Here is a 24,945-nt window from a genome sequence, read left to right as displayed (position 1 = left end):
GCCTCTAGGAGCCCCCTTCCTTCTTAGGAGAGCCTTCCTCACTAGACTGGCCTTCCTAAAGCTTCTGCTCCCTCCCCTCTGCTGCGTGGGGTTGGCCAGAGTCTGATGGCTCCCTCAGAATCTCCTTAAAGCACTGATTTCTGGTGCCCTGCCATTCAAGTGCCTTCCTCTGGACACATGTCCCTCCCTGGACAGGGCCCAGGGCTAGTCTGCTGTTGCCCAGAGGGAGTCTGAACAACAAAGGCTGTCCCCACTGAGCTTGTGGTTATCTAAGACCCCAGCCTTTTCTACACAGAGCTGCTGCTCGGTCAGTTCTCTCCTACCACGGAATATGATGGATTATTTCCACCTTCTCCCCTCTCAGCACCTGTCCCTCTTCCTACACTCAGTCACAGGCCTGGTCCTGGGAGTACCAACTGCTGCAGGGGCTGAAGGGATGCCAGGAGCTCATCTGGTCTCCCCATCCTCCGTTCCCTCGCCCCCTCTGGCAGAGTCCTAGGGGAGGTTAGGGAGGCCAGCACCAAGGCTCACCATGTTCTCACAGCATCTTCTGGGCTTTGGAATCACAGGTTAATTCTGCAAGCCAAGAGAAGGTGCCCTGCCACCCTTCTACCCACCGGGCTCATGCACCGCCACTCCAGACAAGCCAAGCAGAGCTGAGCTAAGCGAGCTGTGGCCATGCACACAGCTGGTCTGAGCGGCCCACCCCAGGCCATGCACAGCTGTGGGTGCCCCACCTGCAGCCTGAGCCATGCAGAGGGATGATTCCCCTTTACCCCTGGGCCTCCTCCTGTTTCCCCGGGATGCTGGTGGAACTGAAAGAACAAGATCACAGCAACCCCATGACTGGAGGGTCTGGCGGGGGGGACTCAGCCCAGAGTCCCCTGGGATGGGCTGAGCCACAGCAGCTTTGAAGGGCTCTCTGTGGGGCACCACCTCCAGAAATCTTCCGTCACTCCACGCCTTCCCTGACCTCTCCTTACTGTATTATTCCCTCAGTGCCATCCATCCACCTGCTCACCGCTCACTCACCGCCTCATTCATGCACCACTCACTGCCACCCCCCACCCCCCGTAGGTAGCAGCAACTCAACAGCTGTATTTACTGAGCACTTGACAGACTAGCATATGTAGGATGGCTCTGAAAAGGGAAAAGGGAGAGCTCGAAGTGGCTCAGGTTTCTCTGAAAGAGAAAAGCACAGAGTCCTCTAGCGCGGAGGTGCATCCGGGCGAGAGAATGAGAGTGGGTCCGGACCTTGTTGACCCTGCTCTGGAAGGCCAGCACCAAGGCAGAGGCCGGAGGGGATCCCCTGGGCCTCCCCAATTCATCTAGCCTGGAGGTGATTCTGCTGGGTGCTTGCAGGGGAGGAGGGGGCTGGTGGTCCAGAGGCCGCCATGGAAGGAAGGGCAGAGTCACTCTCCCCAGCACATGCGCGTCCCTGCATGCATGCTCACACACACCAGCAGATGTGCGGAGGCAGCGGCAGGTCCGTGGACTCCACAGACACGTTCACACGGATGCAGGGACCCACAGAGACACGACTAGCGGTTCCCTTGCCTTACTCAGAGGAGGAGCCATGGACGCAGACTTTGGCCTCTCCCCCACACAGAGACACAAATACATGCATACATACTGCTCTTAGGTGTGTCATGCAAAAGACCAAAAAGAAGAGATTCAGTAGGTTAGCAGTCCCTGGCTAACTCCAAATCTGGGTGGGGTGGGGGACTAGGCTCAGTTGCTTCCACTTCCCTATCCTCTTTTGCCCGGGTTCCTTCCTCTGGGACTTTTCCCGGCAGGGCCTCTGAGAGAGCAGGAGGGCCCAAGAGGAGTGTCTGTCCTGCCAGCTCAGGTGCAGCCTGAGTGACCTTCACCCAACCACTCTTCCTTTCAAAATCAATTTTAAAATCTCCAGCAGGGGTGGAGACATGCTGCTTCTGGGGAGTTCTAGAGAATGAAACTCCCTGGAGTGCCTAGGAGGGGAGGTGCTGAGTGAAAACGGGTCTGTCAGGAAGGTAGGGTTTGATCTAGGCTCTGTCCTCCCAGGAATTCTCTGTCCAAACCCCTGAGCTCAGAAATGAACCTTCGTGGAGCCCACACTGGGTTTCCAGCATGTTCTGTGGGATGCCCACCTCACCTACAGCCCAGACTCTCCCGTTCTTTTTAGCCTGGAACCCACCCTGACAGCTCTAGCCCCTTACTCGTGCCCAGCCTATAAGTCTTGCCTCCCAGAAAGTCCAAGCTCCTTGGGAATAGAGGGTAGCAGGCAGGTAGCCAAGTGAGGTGCATCCCAAGGCCACCTGGCTCAGGCCAGGCCTGAGTGAGGATAAGGCAGACCTTGGGATGCACCTCACTTGGCTACCTGCCTGCTGTCCCCTACCTCTCCCTCTGCAGGGATTTCTGCAGGGGGCTGGAAGGCCTCAGAGGCCAGGGCCCTGGCTAGGTCAGCAAGACAGAAATCACTGAGGAGGAAAGTTTCAGAGGGAGCACACACTCAGAGGTCTGAATGTGGAAGGAGTGAGGAGGAGAGGCCGAGTTTGTGAGAGGAAGCATAACTGAGCGTCTGGGTTGGAAAGGAAAGGCAGCTCGATTTGCAGAGATGCAGAATGAGGCCCCAGAGGCAGAGTCCCGCCTGAGGCCACAGGACAGCGCACGAGTCCAGAGAGAGGGTCAGAGCAGAATGTGTGCAGAGGGGCAGGCATAGGCCTCGGCCCAGATGCCAGGAGGGGGCTGGGCGGGGGGGTCAGTCCAGCAGCCAGAAGGAGACAGGTACTGTACCACACTCTTTCAGAGGCTCATCCGACCAGTCCCGGCAGTCTCTCTGAGCGTCACACACTTTCCCGCCGTCCACGCACTCGCCACTCTTACACTGAAATCTGCGGGGACCCTCACATGTTGACTCTGTCGGGCCGGACAAGAGAGTGGACAGGACCTGTGAGACCTTGGGCAGGGAGGGCTAGGCTGGTCTAGGTCCATGGGAGGCGAGCCGAGCTCCAGCCCCAGTCCCCACTAGTCTCTAGAGGACCCAGGACAGACAGGTGAATACAGGGCTGGTGGGAGCTCTGCTCTCAGAAGGGCGGGACCCCAGGGATAATCAGGACACCCAAGCATCATCTAGCTGGGTGAGGCGGGGGGCGGGGGTGGTCTGTGCCTGATCTGGCAGTACTGGGCCCTGAGAGAGAAAAGCAGGAGCCCTACAGAGACCCCGGGGACTGGACTGACCATCTGAGGGCCACCTGTGCCCTAGAGGCCCTGCATAGGGGAGGCCACCTCACTGCCCAACCTTTTATCCATTTCCCCAGATGACCTATGGTCAGGGTCCTGGCTCCTGCAAGTGGGGAGTGATGACCAGAGAGTCATCTGAGAATGAAGGGCGTTCCCTGGGGACAGAGGCTCAGCTTACGCTGGGAAAGAAGCCACTCGGAGGCTTGGGCGTGGACAAATGGTGGGGATGGACTTCCTGCAGTGCCTTTTCATGTCCCCCTAGGCCTCTTTTAGCTTTTGCAAAGTCCTTTAAAATCCTGTTCTGGGGCCAGTAGGACCGCAGGGAGTAAATCTGGGTAATTTAGGGGCAAGTGATGCTCTGGGGGAAGACACATCCTAGGGACCAAGGGGAGACCTCTCCGAACTCTGCTCTCCCTGGAGCCGGGAGAGCTCAGGGCTCTCTCAGGGAGGGTGTCGCCCCTCTGCCTCCAACCCCACGCACCCTGCAGGCAGCCAGCTTCATCACTCCCATCCGGACAGTCCTGTTCCTGGTTGCAGCGCTTGATCGTAGGGACACAAGTCCCATCCCCACACTGGAACTCGTCCCCACGGCAGGTCCCCAGAGCTGCCAGGAGAGGGCAAAGAGGGAGGGTCAGGGCCAATGTGGTGTTGGGACAGCTCTCCTCGCGCAGTCCCCAGCCCCAGTCCATATCCACCCTCAGCAAGAACAGAACCAGTGGCTGAGCTTGGGAGTCCTCAGAGGACACCTGGCCAGGGCACTTGCAGCATACAGATAGGGAGACTGAAGCTCAGAGAGGGGGAAGGCCTCACCCAGGATTACACAGCACTCTGGCTGGCAGAGCCAGGGCTGAAACTCAGGTCTCCTGTCTTCTCACCCACCGCCTCTCCCCAGGGCCACCTGCCCACAACAGACCCATGGCCTTCTTTTGAGTGTTGGTGCTCATTACTTAACGACTTCATCCCTTCAGCAAACCCTTCCTGAGCGCCGTCTGCATGCCGGGCACTATGTGGGACGTGGAGAACCCAGAGACTACTGGGAGGCTCCCCATCCCCTAGGAGCTCAAGGGGCCCGAGGGAGGTTGAGGAATGAACAGATGACATCACAGCATAGGCTGTGCTGCAGGAGAGGGTGGCTCAGGGTAGCCCAGGGGGAGAGACCCAGCCCAGCTGGGAGGATTGAGGCCATGAAGGACAAGCAGGCCCAGCAGGTAGGAAGGGCAGGGGCAACTCCTGAGCCTACCTGGGTCTCTGGCACTGGCGCTAGCAGGTGAATGCCTGAAATGGGCAAGGGCAGGGGGTGGGAGGCAGGACAGGGAGGGCGGGACCGGAGAAGACCCTGGGCCTCTGGGTTCGGACCTGAGCTGCGGAACTTAGGAGCCTGGGGACCTCCAACTGAGGGCTCCACCTTCCCCAAGCCCGCGTCCCACCGTAACCCAGGTAACCAGGGCGGCGGGGGCTTACGGCAGTCGGCCTCGTCCGACTTGTCCTTGCAGTCGCGGTCGCCGTCGCAGCGCCAGCCCAGGTGCACGCACTCGCCGCTGCGGCAGGCGAACTGGGCGGCGGCGGCGCAGGCGGCGGGCGCGGCGGTGGCCCCGGGGCCCGCGCGGCCGCACAGCTCGGCCGCCTCGTCCGAGCGGTCCTCGCAGTCGAACTGGCGGTCGCAGACCCAGCGCTCGGGGATGCAGGCGCCGCCGCCGCCGCCGCAGCGGAACTCGCGGGGCCCGCAGGCCGGGTCGGCGCAGCCGCGCTCGTCGCTGCCGTCGCCGCAGTCGTCGTCGCCGTCGCACACGAACACGGCGGCCAGGCAGGAGCGGTTGCTGCACTGGAACTCGTGCGGGGCGCACACTGCGCGGGACAGAGAGCCGGTCGGCCCTGCTGCGGGGGCCCTGAGGCTCGCCCTCAGGCCGCAGGCGCCCTGCGGGGGGCGGGGGACTTCCGATCCGGGGCCATGCACGGGGACCTGGGGCGACGCGCCTGCCCCTCCCTGAGCCTCGCAGCCTCACTGGGAGCGAGCATTCCCGTCCCGCGGCGGCCAGCATTGCGGCGGGACGCTGCCCGTCTCCAAGGGCCTTGTGATGGTCCCAGGAAATGATACCGGACGGGACACCGACCCTTCCCCCAGGCACGAGGTCTGGGGCTGTTTCCTGAGGGCAAGGCTCTGGCCCTGCCCCACCCCCATGTGCCCACACATCCCGGCTCAGTCCCCTGGTCTGGCGTCCAAGGCCACTGGCCGGGAGCCACTGCCCTACCCGAACACCTCAGCCGCACACACCCTGGCTTCACCCATACTAGACCATTCGCCCACCTGCTCACCTCCAGGCCTTCACCCAAGCTCTTCCCCTCTGCCCACTTCCTGTCTCTTCCTGCCCACCACTGTCTCTGCATTTCGCAGTGATGAGTTCTCATCCTTCAGGGGCCCGAAGTCCACCTCTTTTATAAAACACTGTACGCACTCCTACTTGGGAAGCCTCCCTCTCCCTCTGTTCTCCTTCTGCGTGCCCTTCACAGCATGCTCAAGTGTCTGGGTCTCATGTCCTGTCTCCTTCACGACTACTGCATGGGGACCGGCTCTGAGACCCAGCTTCGACCGGAGGGCCTGGCACAGAGGTCCCTGCAGGGGGCGGGTGTGGAGTGAACGGGTGCAGGGCCAGCGAGGGTGTGCATGTGCAGTAGTTAAGGGCACAGGTCAGTGGCCCTTCCTGGGGCCCTGGGTTTCCTCTCTCTAGTGAGCAACTCAGCTCAGAGGCTGGGAGGGCTTTGGAGACCACCAGCCCAACTGCTAGTTTATAGATGGGGAAACTGAGGCCCAGAGAGGAGCAACTTGCCCAGAGTCACACAGAACCAGAACCCAGGTTTGGGGCTCTTCCCTCCTACTCTGACCCCTCTCAGCTTTCTGGTTTGCTCCTCCTTTCCTGGAGTGTAGGCAGTTATCAGAGCAGAGCAGCGACCTCCTCATCTCCTCCCTTCTTCATTCCTTACACAGAGGCCATGGATACGCCTGGGGGCTGCAGCCTTGGGTTAACATGGTGGTGGCAGCACCCGATCTTTCCATGTGGGGGCGCCAAGAGTCTGTTTTTTATTTTCTGATAGAAAAATGTCATTTTTCATTGTTATTGAACATAAAATAGAATGATGTCTTCAGTTTCACAATGTAGGCAGCTCATCATGTGTTGCTGACAGCTCTATCAAGTTTCTGACAGCTGCATTTTCCCCCCTTCTGGGCTTTTGGGATGTTGGGGCACTGGTGGGGAAAGCACACACTACCTTGTGATGTCTGCCCCTCAAGATTACGCAGATGCCTAGATTAGCTCCTCACTTTCCTGCCAGACTCAGCTTGCATGTGTCTGGGGGGGAGGACTCACTAAGTCACTTCCTTACACTGAGCTCTCCCTGAGGCTTTAAAGTTGACAATAGCTTCAAGAGCCATATTCTCAGACCTGCATCCAGAGACCCCACTCCCAGCACTCCCAACTGGAAGCAGCTCTGGGGAGGGAGAGAAGGAAGAATTCTTTCTCCTCTGCCCAGGTGGTTGGGAGCTGTAGCAGAGACGTCCAGTAAGACCTTCGAACCACCCTCCCCTGTCTCGCATAATTAATGAGGAACATGCCTGCCACCACATGGCCTAGTTAGAGATACTCCCACCCCATGCAATAGCGGCTGATGGCCCTTAGAGCTGAGGAAGCATCTGATTATGGGGTGGTGGGGGGGAGTAAGGAGGGAAGAGGATTCTCATTGGCCATCGAAGCCCCGCAAAATTATCACAGCTGAGGAAACAAGCCAGTGCCATCACTAGGGCTTTGAAACTGCCTGCCAGGATCTCCCCTCATACCCAGATGCTTCCTGCTTCAGACACATCAGAACTCCAGACTTGGAATCTAGAGTGCTGTGTGACTCAGAAGCCTCCGGAGAGATGGCATTTCCCCCGGGCCAGGGAGGATGGATAGGATGTAAATATAGAGGCTGGAGGAGGGAGTGCGGTGGGAGGCAGTGGTGGGTGAGTGCCTGGCAAAAGCCCACACAATACCCCATAATACCCCAAACCACCCATATCTCAGCCCAGCCTTGCAGCCTAGTTATTGACAGCCAGTCTGTCTCTCCTATTAATCATGAGCTCCCGGAGGAAGGAGTGTGTAGGATTCACCTCATCATCCCTTCCAGAGCCTGGCTCCAGGCCTGGCACACAGTAGGTGTCCATCCAATTGCATAGCCCCACTGGCCCCGGACCTGCTGGCCTGCTCCCGGGGAAGGAGATAATCCTGTGTTTGAAGCTCAGTGATGTGGAACTGCCCCAGTGACCAGTTCCATCTGTTCCTGCTGAGGCTGCTGGGGGTCTTCCCGCCCTATGACTTTCGTGCTCGAGTCTGAGATTTCAGCATCAGACGTCCTTCACACTTCAGGAGTCTGCCCCTCCCCCCCCAGCACCTCCAGCGCCCTGGCTGGGGAGGCCACCATTACTCCCCAAGGCCCAGCCCTGGCCCCCAGCCCTTGCTCGGGGGTCGGTGGAGACGGATGGGATGGATGAGCAGATGTCAGATATGATAAAAATACTCCTGGGCTTGGCTGTCCAGAGCCGGGTTTGAATCTCAGTTCCACCACTCAGCCTTGGGCGCTTTTCCTCGCTTGTCTGAGCCTCAGTTCCCTCACCCATAAAATGGGGATGAGAATGGCTGCTCGTGCAGTGGTTGTAAGGATGAAAGCAGGAAACGTCTCTCCAGAGCGCCTGGCCATTACTAGTGTCCGGATCATTACCCTTTCCTCTCCACCCCCCGAGCCCCGAGAGAAGGCCCCTCCCGGAAGGGACTACTGCTCCCCGAGGCTGCCTGACCACCCTGCAGACCTGGGACCTAACCCGACTCACAGGTGGCACAGCCGGCCTCGTCCGCTCCACTTTCGCAGTCCTTCTCCCCGTCGCAGCGCCACGAGGCGGGCACACACTTGTGGCTGGCGGGTCCACAGCTCAGCTTCTCTGCAGGACACACCTGCTTGGCTGAGGAGACAGACACACGCGCATGGCTTAGCCAAGGAGGACACGGGGCATGGCGCCAACCAGTCCTCCGGCTGGACTCCAGCCACCCGGCCCGAGGCCCTGGGAATCCGTCAGGGCCTCCCTGCCCCGGGTCCCAGTTTCTTCATCTGAGAAGCAGCCTCTGTCTGCCCCTAAGACCCTCGGAATCCTACATTCTCACCACTCCCTGCCTAACGCCCTTTCATGGGCCCTTGGTCCCTGGCCCTCAAGCCCCTCCTCGATCCAGCCCGCCCTGTCTGCCTCACCAGCCCCACCTCCCGCCCTCCAAACATCCCCTTTGAGCTCCAGCAACACAACATTGCCATGCCCTGCATGCTTCTCTGCCATTTCCCCGCCGTGTGCCCTGGGGTGAAATATGCCCCAGTCGGGCCTCAGTTTGGCACATCAGTGACTCCATGATCTGAACGTGTGGATGTGGAGGGCTCACCAAGGCCGCAGCAGCTGCCCAGGTAAGCCCCGCCCCCTGCTGTCCCCGCCCCCAGCGATGGTGCCGAGTCTGCTGTAGAAAGCGGTGCTGTGCGTGCAGCAGGGCCCAGCGGGACCACACAGCTATAATTACTGCAGCGGCAATCAGAGGCTGACTCAATCAGGGGCCTGGAGCCCCAGGGCTGATTCTCAATTTGGAAGAAAGAATGAGATCCCTGATCAGGGCTGGGGACAGCTCTCATCCTGAGCGGCCCAGGATGACCCACGTGACAGACCCAGCCGTGACAGACACATTTCAGACCTCTGCGGCTGGCTCCCTGCTACCTTCCAGGGCGTAAACTCAGTCGTCGCTCAGATGTGCCAGGCACAGAGCTAGATACTTAATCCGCACAATTGCCCAGCAGGATGAGGATTATGTCGAGGCCTCCAGCGTGGAGGTCGAGGGCAGGGGCTCTAGAACCTGGCTTCCTGGGCATGGATTTGGTCACTCACTGGCTATGTGACCTTAGTCAACAGTCCTCATCTTGGTGCCAACAGAGTGGGAATGATACTATTCCCTAAGTTAATGTCTGTAAGGCCTTTAGAAGAACGCCCAGCCCAGTGCTCACTATCCACTGTAATTCTCCAAATGAACAGATGAGGATTTGTTTATTCACTCAGTGAGTATCTACTGAGTGCTGCCGGGTACGAGACCTGGCGGTAAGCACTGGGCACTAGTCACACAGCTGCTAAGAACCAAGTGAGGACTCAAAGTCAGCTGTGTCTGACGCCACACACTTGGCACAGTCTGTTGCACCTGCCAGCGGGGGGGGGGGTCACTCATGCCTCCCCCTCAATTTTGCCCCGTCATCTCAGACCAGTTTCCCCTTCTCTGACTTTCATAGATGGGATGGCAGGGCACAAGAGATGGAGAAAAGGGGTAAGATGGGGCAGGGGGCAGGTGTTGGAGGCAGGGCCCCCAAGACACTACTATGCCAAGGGAGAGAAGTACCTGGGACCCCAGAGTTCTCCCTAGGAATACATTTCGTGAAACAGGAGGCAACCCACTGGGAATACAGGATTCATGGGATTCATTTTTTAGAACATTCCCCTTCACAAATAACTGTTGCATAGAGCCCTAGAGAGTGCGGACTCTCCAAGATCTTTTGAGGCTTTAGTTGTCCTGAATGTGGACATCAGGCAGCCTTGGGGCCATAGTGCAGGGTGGTGAAGGAGGTCTGGCTGCTGGGAGGTGGGGCCCTTCCAGAGCCCTTCTATCACCCGCACACCGCAGGACCCCCGGAAGCATATGAGGGTGCTGAAGCCAACTAGTGTTTCCCAGACTCCTGACTGCAGGGTGGGCTATGGGGGCTGCTGGAACGCAGGTTCCTGGGCCCGGCTCATAGTAGACTGCATCCAGACTTTGAGGGCACAGCCCAGGAACCTGCATTTCAGTAACTCCCCTCAACCCCTGGGTGATTCCCGCGCACCCCATCTGAGAATCACTGGGTTAACATTCTGCAAGTCTAAAAGATACAGAATATTTCATCTCTTTCAAATTCACTCCCATAAGAGTGATAGAGGTCTTCTGTATGCCTTCAAGCTCCTGAGAGCAATGAGACAGAGGGACAAGGTGATCATCTATCCTTGAGCCAGGCCTCAGGAAACGGAACTTCACGGGGGAGTTGGGAGGAAGCCATATTACTGAGCACCCACAGTGTGTCAGGCCACTCCATTTCCCATGCGGCCTGCAACCTCCCAGGCTATACGTGCCAACTCCAGAGATCATCACAGCAGTACCCCGGAGCAGAGCAGGGCAGCAGTCCTTCAGGTAAGCACTGCATTTGACAGAGGAGGAAACAGGCTCAGAGAAACCAAGGAACTGGTCCAAAGATGCACAGCAAGTGAGAGGCAGAGTCCAGGTTCCTCTGACTGAACCTGCCCTGCACGCTCCTGGGGGTAGAGAAGTAGCCTGAACCAGCCCCAAACTCTACACCCAAACGCCCAGGTGACTGAAATGGCCCTTGACCGTCCTCCCCACCTCTTGGGGCCTGGTTCTGCAGACCCCAGCACAGCAGGCAGCCACTTGAACTGTTAATGAATATTTATATAGTTAATTGCATAACCTTTCAGCAAGGACAATGATTAAACAATCCATCTGCTTCCTTTCTTTATAATTAATAAGACATTTGCAGTGTCCTTAAATAGACAGCTCTAATTACAGGCTCTGGAGGATTCAGCAATGCCTGACACCAGCCTTCCTACCCTCAAAGAGCCAAGGCACCATCCTGGAAGGTGAGGACACAAGAGGTCACATCAAGGAGCACCCACTATAGTGACAAGAGACAGAGGTCCAAAGAGGGGAAGGGACCGCCTAGGCTACTGGATGCCAGGTGTCCCAACCACCCCTCTCTCCTAGAACCTGACCATCTCTGCTGTCATACGGCTCTTCCCCAAAGCTAGAATGGGAACCTCACTTTGCAGGCTCCAGGGTCAGGCCTCCTCACTGCCTAGTCCTGGGGAGCTGGTCTGGGTAAGCGCTGATATGCAGGATCTCCTCATGAGGGAGGGGAGTGCTGTGACTACCTCCATTTTACAGATGAGGCGAGCCAAGCCCAGAGAGGGTAAGGTGTTTGCTCAAAGTCTTGTGGAGAGAGGCCAAGCTGGACTTCTAGCCCAGGTCTCTTATGTCCAAACACATGGCCTAACTTACCACACATAACCACTGCCCATGAGAAAAGCAGGCCCTGTTGGTGCCCCCGGCACCTCCGGGCTGGAGAGGGTTCGCCAGAGGAAGGAGGCTCACTGGGCCTTTACTCAGGTAGGGTCTGCCACATGGCTGCCTGATGTCCACATTCAGGACAACTGAAGCCAAAGGCCCCCAGGCAGCACGATGCAGGAGAAAGAGAATGAATGAGTTTTGGAGCTGGGCACACCTGGGTCCAAACCCATCTACTAAGATGCAGGTCCTTCGGCCAGTCAATCTCTCTGCACCAAGGCTCCATCTGAAAACGGGGCTACGTAATCTCCTAGAGTTGGTAGCTTGTTTAAATGAGGAAACATGGAAAGCTTGACACTCAGAGCCTGGAACACACTCAGAAACCAGTTGCCGCTGTTTCATCTCACGAAATGCTAATGTAAGGGGCTGGCAGGGCCTTGGTTTCGTCCCCCGGGAGTGCACGGGATCACAGTCCACAGCGCCCACCGTGATGGAGCCTCTCTCCAAGAAAGACGCCCCGAGGAATGCCCTGGCCAACAGGTGTCCCCGAGGTCCTGAGAGGCAGGTGTGAAGAAGCCTACTGTCTCTCAGACACCAGGAAGCCTCCAGAGTCGGCAAGGGCCTGGAATGGCATGCCGGAGTGGCTGTAGGCATTATCAACTCCCAGAGGATCCTGCCCCAGAAATCCCATCCACTGGCGTTCTCTGATTTATGAGTTCACAAATTAATAAAAAGAAAAATGTCTGTCGCGTAAGAGAATGGAAGTGTCTGATGGCTGCTTAGTGAGCGAGGACATCTGCCGTGTCAGGACATGTGATGCTTAAGGGCAGACGACCTCCAGCTGGGGACGGCCAGCTCCAGGAGGGCCAGAGCCTCAGGCGGTGGGGCTCCTCGTGTCCGGCCGCTGCCCAGGAAGCATGGCATGGGGCCACCCCATCGTGTCAGGGGGCAGTCACGCCCAGCTCCTCCCCATGGGCTCAGGCGAAGTACCCCTCGCTGGTCAGCCTCTAGCTCGCCTCTGGGCCTCAGAAAACCTCTGGGCCTCCACTTCCTTATCTACAGTAGGAAGGGGCACTTCACTTGGTTCAGCCGTAAGGTCCCCCTTCCAGTGGAAAGGTTCTAAGATGATGAATAAATTCCCATTTTCAATAAGCAGTACCTAAAGTTGCCACCCACGCACCTTGAACCAACCTCCCCTTCCCCACGCCGTACCCCTCCCACAGGACGCCTGAAGGTGGGTCAGAAGCCGTCCCCAATCAAGTGAGCTATAATTAGAACTGAAATGCCACTTTGAATAGGCAAATGTCCCAGGCTTTCCTACTGTGACTCCTGGCCGTATTTGAGAGACACAAATCCCAGAACCAGAAGGAAAGAGAGCCTGGAGAAACCGCAGCTAGCTAGGGGCAGAGACACAGTGGGGGAGCACAAAAATGGGGATGTGCTCCCAAATCCCTTTCCCTCTCTATGCAGAGCACCCTCCTTATTCTAAAATGTTAAATTGTAGGGGCGCCTGGGTGGCTCAGTCGTTGAGCATCTGCCTTCGGCTCAGGTCATGATCCCAGGGTCCTGGGATCGAGCCCCGCATCGGGCTCCCTGCTCCACGGGGAGCCTGCTTCTCCCTCTCCTACTCCCCCTGCTTGTTCTCCTGCTCTTGCTATCTCTCTCTCAAATAAATAAATAAAATCTTTAAAAAAAGGAATAATAATAATAAATAAAATAAAATGTTAAATTGCTGTATGTGGGAGAGAGGGCCTGGAATCAAAATACAGTAATAAGAGTAACACAGCCATTTACTCCAGCACCGACACTTTGCCACATTTTTTCCATTTCGTCGTCGTAACCCCCATAGGGCAGGTTACAGATGAGCAAACTGAGGCTCAGGGAGACTGAACAACCAACCTGAGGTCTCACAGGACCTGGACCCAAATATATCACACACCCAATCCACTACACTTTACTACTGCCTGTAATCTTTCTTCGAGCTGGCATAGTCCCTAGGAACCTGGTAGGCTACAGAGGTGAACTTGGTAGACTGTGGGGGTTGCTATGGCAACGCCAGTTAAATGGGCAGTGGGTTGGCTAGCAGGTTCCCATTTGGTGGGGAAGCAGTGAGCCAGCCCGCCGCCAGGTCCTGCTACCCCAAATTCTGCCTGACCCTTGAGGTCCCACTCTGGCCCGCTTCCTCCAGGCCTACCCACAGGCCATGCCCACCTCTGACCAATATAACTTTGCACAGGAAGTGGGATCCTGAGCCTTGTGCCCCAGCTGGGAGAAAGAGGGTCCTAAGAGTCCAGGAATCTTAGATCATGGTCTTTGGAATTCTGAGATGTTAGAAACTGGGGCCCAGACAGGGATGGGAAAGTGTGCAGGACCTCACAGCAAATTCACTGGGACAGCCCAGAGGAGGGCTGGGCCTCCTGACTCCCAGGGTGCAGCCTTGGGTCCTGTTCCCATGGGCACTTCATCAAGCCTCAGAGAGAGCCTGACCAGCCCGTCTTTTATCACAGAAGGCCAACCAGCCACAAACCACCTGCGTGTCTTGGAAGCAAGGCCCTCAACTTCTCCAGTCATTCAACCGTCAAATAACAGTGCCTTACAGAGGGTACAAAGCAGGCCTGGGAGGCAGGAGGGGTGAGGCTGGAGGGCCCCTGCACTCACCAGGGGATGGGAAGGCAGCAACTGCTAGGACAAGCAAGAGGAAGAAAGACAGAGGGGCATGGGGCAGGGCATGGAGGAGAGGGATGGCAAGAGGGAAGCTGGGCGGGGGGGCAGGCAGGGGGCGGCTGTCCAAGAGAGCGGGGTGGGCAGGGCCCTGGATCTGGGGCCGGGAAGATGAAAAGGGACATCGACACAATGAGACAGACACATGGGGAGAAGGGGGAGTCCAGCTCTCAGGCAGCAGGACAGACCCCAGTAATAACTGTGCTGAGGCTCCCCTCGTTCCTCTGTTGCCCCCAGTGTCCAGGGCTGGAGTGGGGCTGGGATAGCCCAGCTGGCTGACTGCAGTGCCCCCAGCACAGCCCCTGGTGGCCGTAGCCCCCTCCCCAAACACACACGCCTGGCCGTACACGGCTCTGCCCCGCCTTAGCCGGGCAGCCTCGGGCAAGTGGCCAAACCCATCCTGGCCTCAGTTTCCTTCTCTTTAAACAGGGATCCAAGCTGGCCCTGAGGATGAGAAGCACAGTGGGCGTGGCTGGGCTTTGTGCCTTCTGCAGCTCACGACAAAGCTCCGGACCAGCCCCAGGACAGGTTGGCTGCCTGGGGGGTAAGAAAAGGACAGGGCCTGTGGCCTGGCCAGGAGAGGCAGAGGCAGCTGTGCAAGGAGACAAGGGGGCCTCCTGTCTCGGGCCGGGGTCGCTCTTGCTCTCCCTTTCTCTCCCCCTTTCTCTCTCTCGCGGGGAGACTGGTAGCTCTGTTGCTAGGAGACAAAGAAACCCAGTTATCACCAGCCACAGCCCTAGATGGGCTGCGGGCCTCCATTGTCCCCGCCTCTGCCTCTGGGGCGAATGTGACCCCTAACGAGGATGGGGATTGTGACTCGTGGTCCGCACCAGCCCTCCCATCCTCCACGTGCTCCCCACCAACCTTTTGTCTCAGTCTCACTCAGCTAAGGCTCTGCCTCAGGACTGCTGGGGCCTTCCCCGCCCCCTTCTCATCTCCTTTTTAATTTAACAAATGTCACAGAATGACCTGCCGGGTGTAAGTTTGCTTTGAGGATTAGGGCCTGGAAAAGAAATCAAGGAGAGACAAAGCCCAAGTGTGGGAGGCGGGCCTGGGGCTCTGGCTCGGGCCCTTGGCCTCACCCCAGGCTGCCTCTGTTGCCATCCATCCTGCCGTGGATGCTGGGGCTCCTGGGCTCAGCTGGCTTGGGGCAGAGGCCTCAGAGTCCTGGCTGGGTGGTCTTGGGCAAGTCACTCAAGCTCTCTGAGCCTCAGTGTCCTCCTTTGCAAAATTCAGAAAGTGAACCCTCATAAGGCTGCCTTGGGAAGATGAATTAGTGCACGCAAAGAGCCTAGCACTGTGTCTGGCCCATGGCAAACACTTAATAGGCACTCACTGTTAGCAGTACTCCTAGAATTATGATCAGAGTTCTCCAGAAAAATAGTGGGGGAGGCTGTGGGGAGACCCGGAGGATATGCTCTGGCTGCTTCTGGTTAGAAGGCCTGTTTCTAGCTCCTGGTGCCCCAGGAGCAGCGCCCGAGCTGAAGAGGCCTGTGAGGGAGTCAGCAGAAACCAGTAGCAGCTAATACGCCTGGCCATTGGCTGGGAGCCCCCGACGGTGCGGCACAAGGCAGGTCTGGAGCTGTGTCTGACAGATCAACTCCACTGAGCCTCCCATCCTCCCAACAAGGAGGATCTGACGAGGAAGCTGAGCGCCCTCCCCCCCCAGCCCCAGCGCCAGGACTCACTGCACGTAGTCTCAGACTCATCAGAGCCATCAGGACACTCCTCCTCGCCGTCACACTTCCACCGCTCTGGGATGCAGTGGCCGTTGCCACAGGTGAAGTCGCTGTCTGCACAGGTCTTCTTGGCTGTGGGGCAAGGAGAAGAGTGTGAGGGGGCTTGGTGGGCCCAGGAGGCTTTTCTGGGATACGGTCAGGTGGCTCTGGGGTGACCAGGATGTGCGCTGTCTGAAAGTAGGACCACATGACCTCCCACCACCCCAATGGGCCACAGAGGGCCTCGCCAACCAAGAGAGGACAGGAGAGACTCCCTTATTCATTCCCCAGGCATCTGCTGAGCATCGGCTGGAGACAGTGACACCTGGCCCTGCCTCTAAGTTCAGGAGCTCAGGTCCAACAAGGGTACCAGGATCCATGCTCCAAGGGACTGCCTGTTCTCCTGTCTTACTCCTCTTCCCCCAGAGTCCAGTTCCACTGCCACTGCCCCCAGGAAGCCTTCCCTGATCACCTACGGCAGTTACTTTAGCCCCCCTGGCCAGTTCTCAGCCCCTTTACTGGCCTGTCCTGCTCCTCCTAACCAGGCCCTTCTGGAAGCACCAGGGAGCTGCTGCTAATGAATCCTAAAAGCAAATGATTACTCTGAGACAAGATTAATGAGGTATGTTCTGTTTGGAGTGATGAAAAGACCATCTGCTGGGTGAGACACCCAATCAGTCTCCTGAGAGAAAGTGCTCTCGAGGCACTTACACCCCGGAAGGGAGGCTCCTCGGGGGGCTCTGAATCCCAGCTCTGCCTCTTTCGATCTGCGTGACCATGGGGGTGTTACTTAACCACCGAGCCTCTGTTTTCTTATCTATATAATGGGAAGAAGAAAACGAGGGTGCTGAGGAGGAATAACAAGTCACAGTGTACAAAGAACATGGAAAGAGGTCCTGGCACCGAAGATGCAGTCAGCAAGAGCTACTGCTGTTTTTATGGTTTGAGCCTTAGTTAGATGCAAAGGAAACACGGGACATATATAGAAGACTGAGATCTCACAGCTGGTAACAAAACTGGGGTAACAGGGCAGGGGCCAACATGGCTTGCCTTTCTCTGTGTCCCTCCACTGGCCTGATGCTCCTCCGGGTAGGGACTCTGTCAGATTCAGCACAGGGCCCAACTCAGGGTGGATCTCAGTGGGGACACTGGACCAAATGGGGGCATGGCTGCCCAGCCTCTGTTACCACACCTCCAGGGCGGGGCTCACCTTCTCCCAGGGAAGCTTCTTCCCGATAGCCAGCCTTGGATTATGTAACTCCTCCCACAGGCCTTCTGGCTGCCTCTGGGGCCATGTGACTGCTCCCCCTGGCCTGAACAGCCTGGCCGGGATTTGAGGACAGACACTGGGTCTCCTGAATCCATTATATTTCTGCCTTTCAGTGGAATCCTTGCAGGACATCTGTGTTCTAAGATGAGTTTTCTTCACACTTTCTTTAGAATACCTCTGTCTGTGCAGGGTTAGAAGAAATGAGAGGAATCCGTCTACCTATAGATTTGGTGGGGGATGGGGGGCTCTGAGGCCCAGAGAGGGAACAGGGCTGGCCCAGGGAAACACAGCAAGGCAGGGATCAGAACAACTTCTCCTGCCTCTCAGCCCAGGCCCCCAAGCAGCCCTCCCTGAGCTCCACACCCAGGAGCTGGTGTGGGTAATAGATACCAATACCGCCTTTCGGTAAGTCACCGCCTGTAATCGTCTGAAAGTAAGTACAGTTATAAACCACCTGGGGCATTTTCTAACATGAGGACCAGAGCATCCCTTCCACAAGAAGCTCGGCGTCCATAGAAAAGAGAAAATGTATATCCTAATGTCTTCTTTATCCTGTTCTAACTTTCTCCAAGCACATTCTGTGTGCCATGACAAAGGGCCACGTATGTCCCCACTTGACACACGAGGAAATCCCGGCCAAAAAGTGTTAAGTACGTGTCCAAGGTCACGTGGGTGGGAGCAGGGCCACAATTTGACATCACAGTCAGATCCCTCTGTCCCCCCCACCACAGTTCCCCAGATAAAACATTCAGCAGCATCAGATGTGGAAGAAAAGCCTCAAATGAGGTGGGAAAATCCCGCAGGAGCTTCGCTTCAGCATTCAGTGAGCTTGCATCTGTGCCCGGCTCTGCACTGAACACATGGAAGAGAAATCAGCCCAACCTGTTCCCCAGGAACTCAGGGTGAGTGCTGAACAGGCAGAACCCAAAAGAGCAAGGTAAGCCTGACGAAGAAGGTGATGAAGGGGCTCTGTCCCTGGTCTCAGCCAGCCAGACACTATCGAAAGGCCCTTTCCTCCCTGGCATTCTGGGAACCTGGGAGTGAGCTTGGCTTCCCCCAGTGGGCCAAGCCCTGTAGGCACCAGGCAAGGAGCCCAGGGCAGCCAAAAGCACCATCGCAGTCCTGAAGGGCAGCCTCAGCGATGGATGTCCCACGCAGTGTTCTGGAGAAGAGATTTGCTTCCTGTCGTGACTGGTTTGGACATTTTCCACCCTGGCTCTGGCCTGGCACCTTTCACCCAGTATCCCAGGGACTCCTCACATCAGCAATCTTACAGAAGAGGAAACTGAGGGGGGTAGGTGGCAGAAGTGGGATTTTAATTCCATGTGGCAGCTGCCAAAGCTGGGGCTCTTCCCACTAAGGCCCTCAGCCACTTCCGTATTATCAGGCTAAGATGACCCCAGAAAAGCAAATGCAGTGTGACCAGTGAAATAGCTCTCAGGTCCCCGCGGCCACAGGACAAGGCAATGGGGCAGATCAGCCATATCGCTCAGAAGTACCACATAAAGTATTCCCCTGGAATGTGCCTGGAAGTGTGCGCCAGAATAAACATGGGCCTGTGACAACCTGTCTCTGCTAATGGACCACTCTGGGGAAACTGAGGCAGCATGCTCATTTTCAGGTTGGGGACCATGACTCAATAACCTTAGTGGGCCATGTCTGAGAATGTAACCCCATGGAAAGATCTGGAGCAAGAGGTGAGACTGAATGCTGGCACAGCCACCTCCTCTCTGGGTGACCTTGGGCAAGTTCCTTCCCTCTCTGGGCAAGTGGGGATGGTGGCTTTCAGTGCCAGTGCAAGGACAAAAGGCAAAAGGGCTCTCGCAAGGGATCCCAGTGAGCATCCCCGTGTTGAGTCGGTCAGTGTAATGAGCCTGACAGAGGCATGAGGCTACATCAGCCCCGCCAAGGCATGAGGGCTGAGCAGTCTTTCAAGCCCATCAGAGCCAGCCATGCCAGACCCCATTCCTGGCCTTGGCTCCAACTCCCAGGGTGATTCCCTAGCTGGGCTCGAGGCCGTGGCCCCGTTTCCAGGGATTTATTTCCTTCCATGCCAGTCTGCCCCTTGGACAATGCCCACCTCTGTGAGCCCTTGTACTCCACAGCCCAGGAGCTGTGCATAGTCATCCAGGGTCTGCGACATCATAATCTGGTACCATGGCAACAGATGGGCTGCCACGAAGGATTTGGGATTCCAGAGGGCGGTGGGGAGGAGCCTACCCCTGGGCAGAGTTGGGGAGAATGGGAAATCCCGGACAAAGGAGGTAGGCGTTGCCACTTAAGAACACCGGCAGAGGAAAGCATCAGATACTCCGCGGTCAGTCAAACTCTGCTCTGCCACATATGGGCTGTGTGACCTTTTGCAAGTTACACAACTTCTCTGAGCCTCACTTTCTTCACCTACATTCAGAGATCATATCGCTGCTTTGCCAAACACACAAGGCTGTGGGAAGCGAATGGGCTAAGGATTGTGTCGGGGCTTTATAAACTGAAAAGCATAAAAGTGCAAGTTTGAGGCGTGTGAAGTCAGCAGCCCCAGCTGCTGTGCGTGTGACCTTGGGCCCACCCGTCACATAGGGCCTCCCTCCTCATTTGGAGATGGAGGTGTGGTGCCGACTGAATCTTAAGTCCCGCTCAACACCCAGAGTCTATGATCTCGTGAAATTATTATGATCACTCAGCACCTCCCCGCTTCTCCACCCCCAGAGGCCTCCTTCCCTGAGACAACACGTATCCTTCGTGCTGCTCTTTCCCCACCCACGCTCATCCAGCAGCCCCAGTGCAGACAGGGGCTTCAAAACAAACATCAGTCAGGTCTGCCAGGTGGAGCTGCCTGGTGCGGATTCCTCTTGGCAATCAGAGCTCTCTCATGTCAGAGCCCAGGGGCTTGACGGTCCCTAGGCAGCTCTCCCACTCTGCCAGCCAGAGAGAACGGCTATTCAGTCCCAGCACATATCTGTGGGAGGGCTACCCCTTGTGCCCTGATATTCTGACTCAGTCCCACTGCATGGCCATGAAGCCAGGGGAGGGTCACCTGACCCAGCCCAGGAATCAAGGAAGGCTTCCTGAAGGAGGGGACCATATTCAAGGAAGAGGAGTCAGCCAAACCGTGGGAGGGACGAGCGCGACAAAGGGCATTCTGAGAAGGGATAACAGGGCCTGGGGTATGGAGGAGCCAGCAGAATGGCAATTTGGGGCTGGAGAGGAAGCAAGTGGCAAGGGACCTGGGAGCTCCACTGGGCTGGTGGCCAACTGACCTTGCCTGGTACCAAGCTGCCCCTGGGAGGCCCCCTTTCCCTGAGCTCACCCAGCCTCTGCTGCCTGGGCTTTCTTCAGGATTTGGTGAGACTGTGTGAGATGGATGATTGGCCCCTAGCAGAGAAAGAGAGAGGCAAAGGGTAGGACAGAGAGCAGGGGTAGCCATCCATGCAGAGGTTTCAGATAAGTCTTGCTATTTTCCTCCTTTGTAGATTCATGATGCCCATTGGCTTACAAAAGGTCCTGAGAAGGCCTGCAGATACCAGATTGACTTTGTTTCTTCCAGCACTTCCCAAACCTGTTTAGCCAAGAAACTTCCTTTTTAGATGCCATGTCTATTAATTTCCCAAGAAACAAGTGGGCCAATGAACCACATCTGAGGAAATACGTTGTCGTGTAAGTCCCTCATCCTGCAGATAAGAAGATGAGGCCCAGGGAAGGGAAAGACTGGCCTGTGATCACACAGCTGAAGCTGGTACCTAGTCTTCTGTCTCTGGGCCAGCTCCTTCCACCAAGCCATGAAAAATAGGAGAAGGTATTCACAGGGCACTTGGCCCAGAGTAAAGCTAAGGGGAGACCACAGGCCTCAGAGCAGGGACTCATGCAGAGAAGAGCAGGGGAGGGGAGACTGGTATCAGACCACTTGGGACAGGGAGATGGGAGAGATGTCAGGAATGCAGGCCCTTGGGTTTCTGCGGACAGGCCAGGGCTCCAGGGCATATTCTTTGAGGTCAGAGCAGAGACCCATAGGCAAGGTGGATTCTGGCTCAACATGGTTGCTGAGGCACCTGGGTAGGTCCCTTCCCCTCCCAGGGCACAGAGGGACTAGTCTGTTCCCACTTCCTCTCCCAAGCCTGGACCAGCATCGGCTGGCCTGGCTCTGGCCCTGCAGCCCAGCCCTAAGGCAGCTGGGCCACTTGTACCCGGGTCGGGGAGATGAAAGGGCTGCTCCCCCCAGTTACCCTACTGCAGAGCTGGCCAGGCCCTGGCATTGCCAAGACAACAGCTCCCGGCAGAATGAAGATCCGGGGTGGGGGCAGGGGGCGTGCCAGCCCGCCCCTGGCCTACTAACCTGGCAGGCAGATTTAAATGACAGCCCAGGAAGCTACTATTAAACTGTCAGCCCAGTCAACGGGACGACAGACCCCGAGTGTTCTCTAGCTGCAGCAACAATGCAGCAGGAGTGAGAGGGGGAGGAGACTGTGGCCCAGAGCAAGCTGCACCCCCTCCCGGGAGGCCCCTGTCTGCCTGCCTGGTCACCCACTGGCCAGAGCCACCCTCTCAGGCTGTGGCGGGCCCTGGCCCGAGAGCTGCAGGCAGCTCAGGGCCTGGAAAACTTTATTCTTTATTTTTAAGCAGAGTAGCCCTTTTTCCAAGTGAAACCCCGACATATAAAACAGGCGAACATGAAGCTGCACTACTTATCGGAAACAGGGTGAGGGGAGAGCCCATTGGTGTGTGTGTGTGGGGGGACCCTGGGCTCAAAGCCCATCCCCAGCAGCTTTGGGGCCCAGCAGCACTGGGTTCAAGCCCCGACCCCTCCCTGGATGTGTGATGTTCCTAAGAATCCTCTGTTTAAAGATTCCTGTGGGTCTAGACGCCTGGTGGGCTCAGTCTGTAGAGCACAAAATTCTTGATCTCGGGGTTATGAGTTCAAGGCCCATGTTGGATGCAGAGATCACTTAAAAATAAAATCTTAAAAAAATAAAAAAAAAATAAAGATCCTGTGGGTCTGATCTAACATTTAGAACAGCTTCCAAAGATTTAAGATTCTCTCTAAGAAGCCAAGGTTCCAAGCACACTCTGGTCTGCTCACCCTTGGCCCCGAGACGGGACTCCAGGATAGTCATTGCACGAGTCACACAAGTCCATAAGCTTGGAGATGGCCTCCGATTCCATCCTGGCAAAGCACCGTATCTCTGAATCCAAGCATCCCCACATGCTGACAAGCAGACTCAAGGCTCTTGGCGGTGCAGGAAAGGCAAATGGTTCCCACAGTGTCCCAACACCCACGAAGCGTGGTGGGCGGGGCTTGGCTGCTGGCTTTGTGTCGCCCAGCAGGCTCCGGGGCCTCAGGCCACCACCATCCATCAGCAGGTGACATCTGAGTGGCTTTCTCCCCCACCCTCTCATCCCACCTGGGGAGAAAAAGGAAATGAAGCAGCAGCAGGTGCTGGGGGTGGTGGTTGGGAGGCGGAGGGGCGGACACAGCAAGGGTCTGAGGGAGAAGATGAAAGAGGACGAAGCAGAGAGCCTGGGAGGACCACTCTTTAGTGAGGGCATCTTTGCTTTTTAAATTGGGCAGTTTCCCTCAAAATTTTCCAGGTTCTCTCCTCTTCTTCCAACACTAAGGAGCTACATTTTTTAACCTGTCCAGATTGTAAGACCAAAAAAACCAAGGTGTGGCAGTGAGGTTTGGAAGGTTGGGAGGTTGGAGGGGAGACTGGATGGGAGGCCGCCGCAGAGAGGTCCTCCTGGAGGAAGTGGTACTGGAGCTAGGCCAGACTCCCCAGCTGGAGGAGGGGCAGTGGAGGGATGGCCCAGGGAGTGTCAGGGTCAGCGCAGTATCCCAGGGTCAGTGGTGGCAGAGGACACAGATGTTGCTCATGAGCTGCCCACATCACCTTGTTCTAAATGAAGAGACAGGGTTTCCATACTACCCTCTGCTGCGGGTCCTGGGAGGGACGTGCCATCCACTAGGTGAGGATGAAGAGAGGGCTCCAGACAGGGGGAGGGGCTTGAGCAAGACTTCCTGGCCAGACTTGAACCCTAGCCCGGTCTCCCCTGGTCCAGGGCTCTTTCCTCAATGTCCTCAGCCTGGGTGTTCACCTGGCTGCACACCAGTGCTTCCCCATTATGCCCATCATTTCCTTCATCCCAGTGTCCCCCTCACCTAGGGTCTGATGCCAAGTGAGTGCTCAGAGAATATCTACGGCTCCGCTCCTCTGATGGGCCGTGTGACCTCTTCCCACCCTGTGCCTCAGTTTCCTCGTGTGAACCAATCTTTAAGGACACCCTCCAGCTGAAAGCCTGGGTCTGTGGCTCTATGACAGAGGTGTTGCTGTCCCTCCAAAAGGATCACCTGGGGCTTCCCACAGCCCAGTCCCTCCTCTGGGCCCCAGCACATCATAGCTGCCGGCCCCCAGCCCCACTGTCACCAAGGGAGGTACAAGCCCTTGCTGGGGTATGTGGGACTCCCTGTCGCCACGGGAAAGATGAGCGTCTCCGAGGGACAGACGACAAAGGGGTCTAACTGTCACAGTGATTTGTGGACACAGGAGGTATTGAGCCAGCGACAGCTGTAGGGGGTGGGGGAAGATGGGTGTTGGGGAGAGGTGAATGGGATCCGCAGGGGTCCCTGGCTGGTGTCTGCAAAAGGACCAAATATCACAAGAAGGGTGCTGCTTTGATGATAAGGGGGCACACAGCTCAGGCTGCTCCCACCCTGGATTTGGGCCGCCCACTTGGCACTGAGAGTTTAGGGCCAAGGAAATAGCTAGAGGGAAACTCATGGTCCCCTCAGAGTAGAAGCCTGTAGAGGGTAGGAGGTGTGGCTGGGAAACTCCCTATGACCTCCAAGAGAGTCCAGTCTGGTTTCCAGCTGCACACTGCCCCTCCACTCAAGTGGAGAGCAGATAGCTGGACCCAGTGGGGACTCAGCCTCCTCTCAGAGGGGACTTTCCAGTCTAGCCCCTGCCAGGCCACCTGAGCTGGGGGTCCATGGCTCCGCCTTCCTTGGGCCAACCTTGGAGCCTGCCAAGGCCTCCCACCTTCCAGGCCTTGTTCTCCTACCACCAGCCACCGATGGAAGAAGGGGCCACTGCTCTGCCTCTTCCCTGCAGTTGAAGAAAAGACTCCAGATCCCACTCCAGCCAGGCTCTGCCACCAACATGCTTGGTGACACCCAACAGACTGCTCTGGGCTCTGTTACGTCTACCCACACCGATCAAGTCGGAAACCCAGGGCTCCCTGGGCAGAACTCTGCAGCCAGCGGCAAGAAAGCTAAGGCAGAGGGGTCCAAGAACACAGAATGGGCCGGTGCTGCCTGGAGCGACAGCCTGACTGGGGCTTGCTGGTGGTCAGGGAGTGAATGATGGAGTTATGACCCTAGCCTATCTGGGAGGGAGGCAGTCAGGGCCCAGGCCCCCTCGGTCATGTTGATGCAGCACCCTCTACCTACCTGGCAGTGGCCCTGGCTACGTGGAAAATGGGAATGCTTTCACCGATTAGGCTGCCAGGACTGGGCCATCCTGGTGGCCGACGGGCAGCATATCTCCCGTCTCTGGCCTGGGAGTCCTGGCAGAAGTCCTGTGTCCTCAGTGCCTTCTCCCTTCCTCCAGGGCACGGCGGGATTGGGTAAGAGGATCTCAGCGTGCCTTTCTTTCAGAGGAATGGGATTACCCACCACAAGGTCCCGAGCGAGGTTGCTGGAGGGCGGGAACCACGGCTCTGTCCCAGGGGCTCTCCGCCCACTGTGTGGCTCAGGTGAGGGGCTGTGACCCAGAGCCAGCAGCCACCGCTCTGCTGGCATCCTCCTCCTAGCCAGAAAGCCATCTCTCCTCACCCTGCCAGGCTCCCATCTCCTCTAGAAGACGACCAAGTGTCT

The 24,945-nt window shown here is 57.1% G+C and overlaps 1 protein-coding gene across 3 annotated transcripts in view; it reads right to left on the bottom strand.

Moving 5' to 3' along the window:
* LRP8 (LDL receptor related protein 8) overlaps positions 1-24,945 on the bottom strand; it is a 75,930-nt gene that overhangs the window by 24,538 nt on the left and 26,447 nt on the right. For 2 of the 3 annotated variants that reach the window (XM_035018518.1, XM_035018516.1), the window contains exons 3-6: positions 15,782-15,904; positions 8,081-8,209; positions 4,684-5,067; positions 3,704-3,826 (exon numbers count right to left, since the gene is read on the bottom strand). In XM_035018518.1, coding sequence (XP_034874409.1) covers positions 3,704-3,826; positions 4,684-5,067; positions 8,081-8,209; positions 15,782-15,904 — 759 coding nt within the window. Of the gene's footprint in view, positions 1-2,775; positions 2,899-3,703; positions 3,827-4,683; positions 5,068-8,080; positions 8,210-15,781; positions 15,905-24,945 lie in introns of all 3 variants that reach the window. The other variant, XM_035018517.1, reaches the window with a different exon arrangement.

This window comes from Mirounga leonina, unplaced genomic scaffold (assembly GCF_011800145.1).
Source record: "Mirounga leonina isolate KUSES-001 unplaced genomic scaffold, KU_Mleo_1.0 Mir_173, whole genome shotgun sequence".
In the NCBI taxonomy this organism is placed as follows: domain Eukaryota; kingdom Metazoa; phylum Chordata; class Mammalia; order Carnivora; family Phocidae; genus Mirounga; species Mirounga leonina.
The sequence above is the reverse complement of the archived record's forward strand: the minus strand, read 5'-3'. Positions and strand labels throughout refer to the sequence as shown.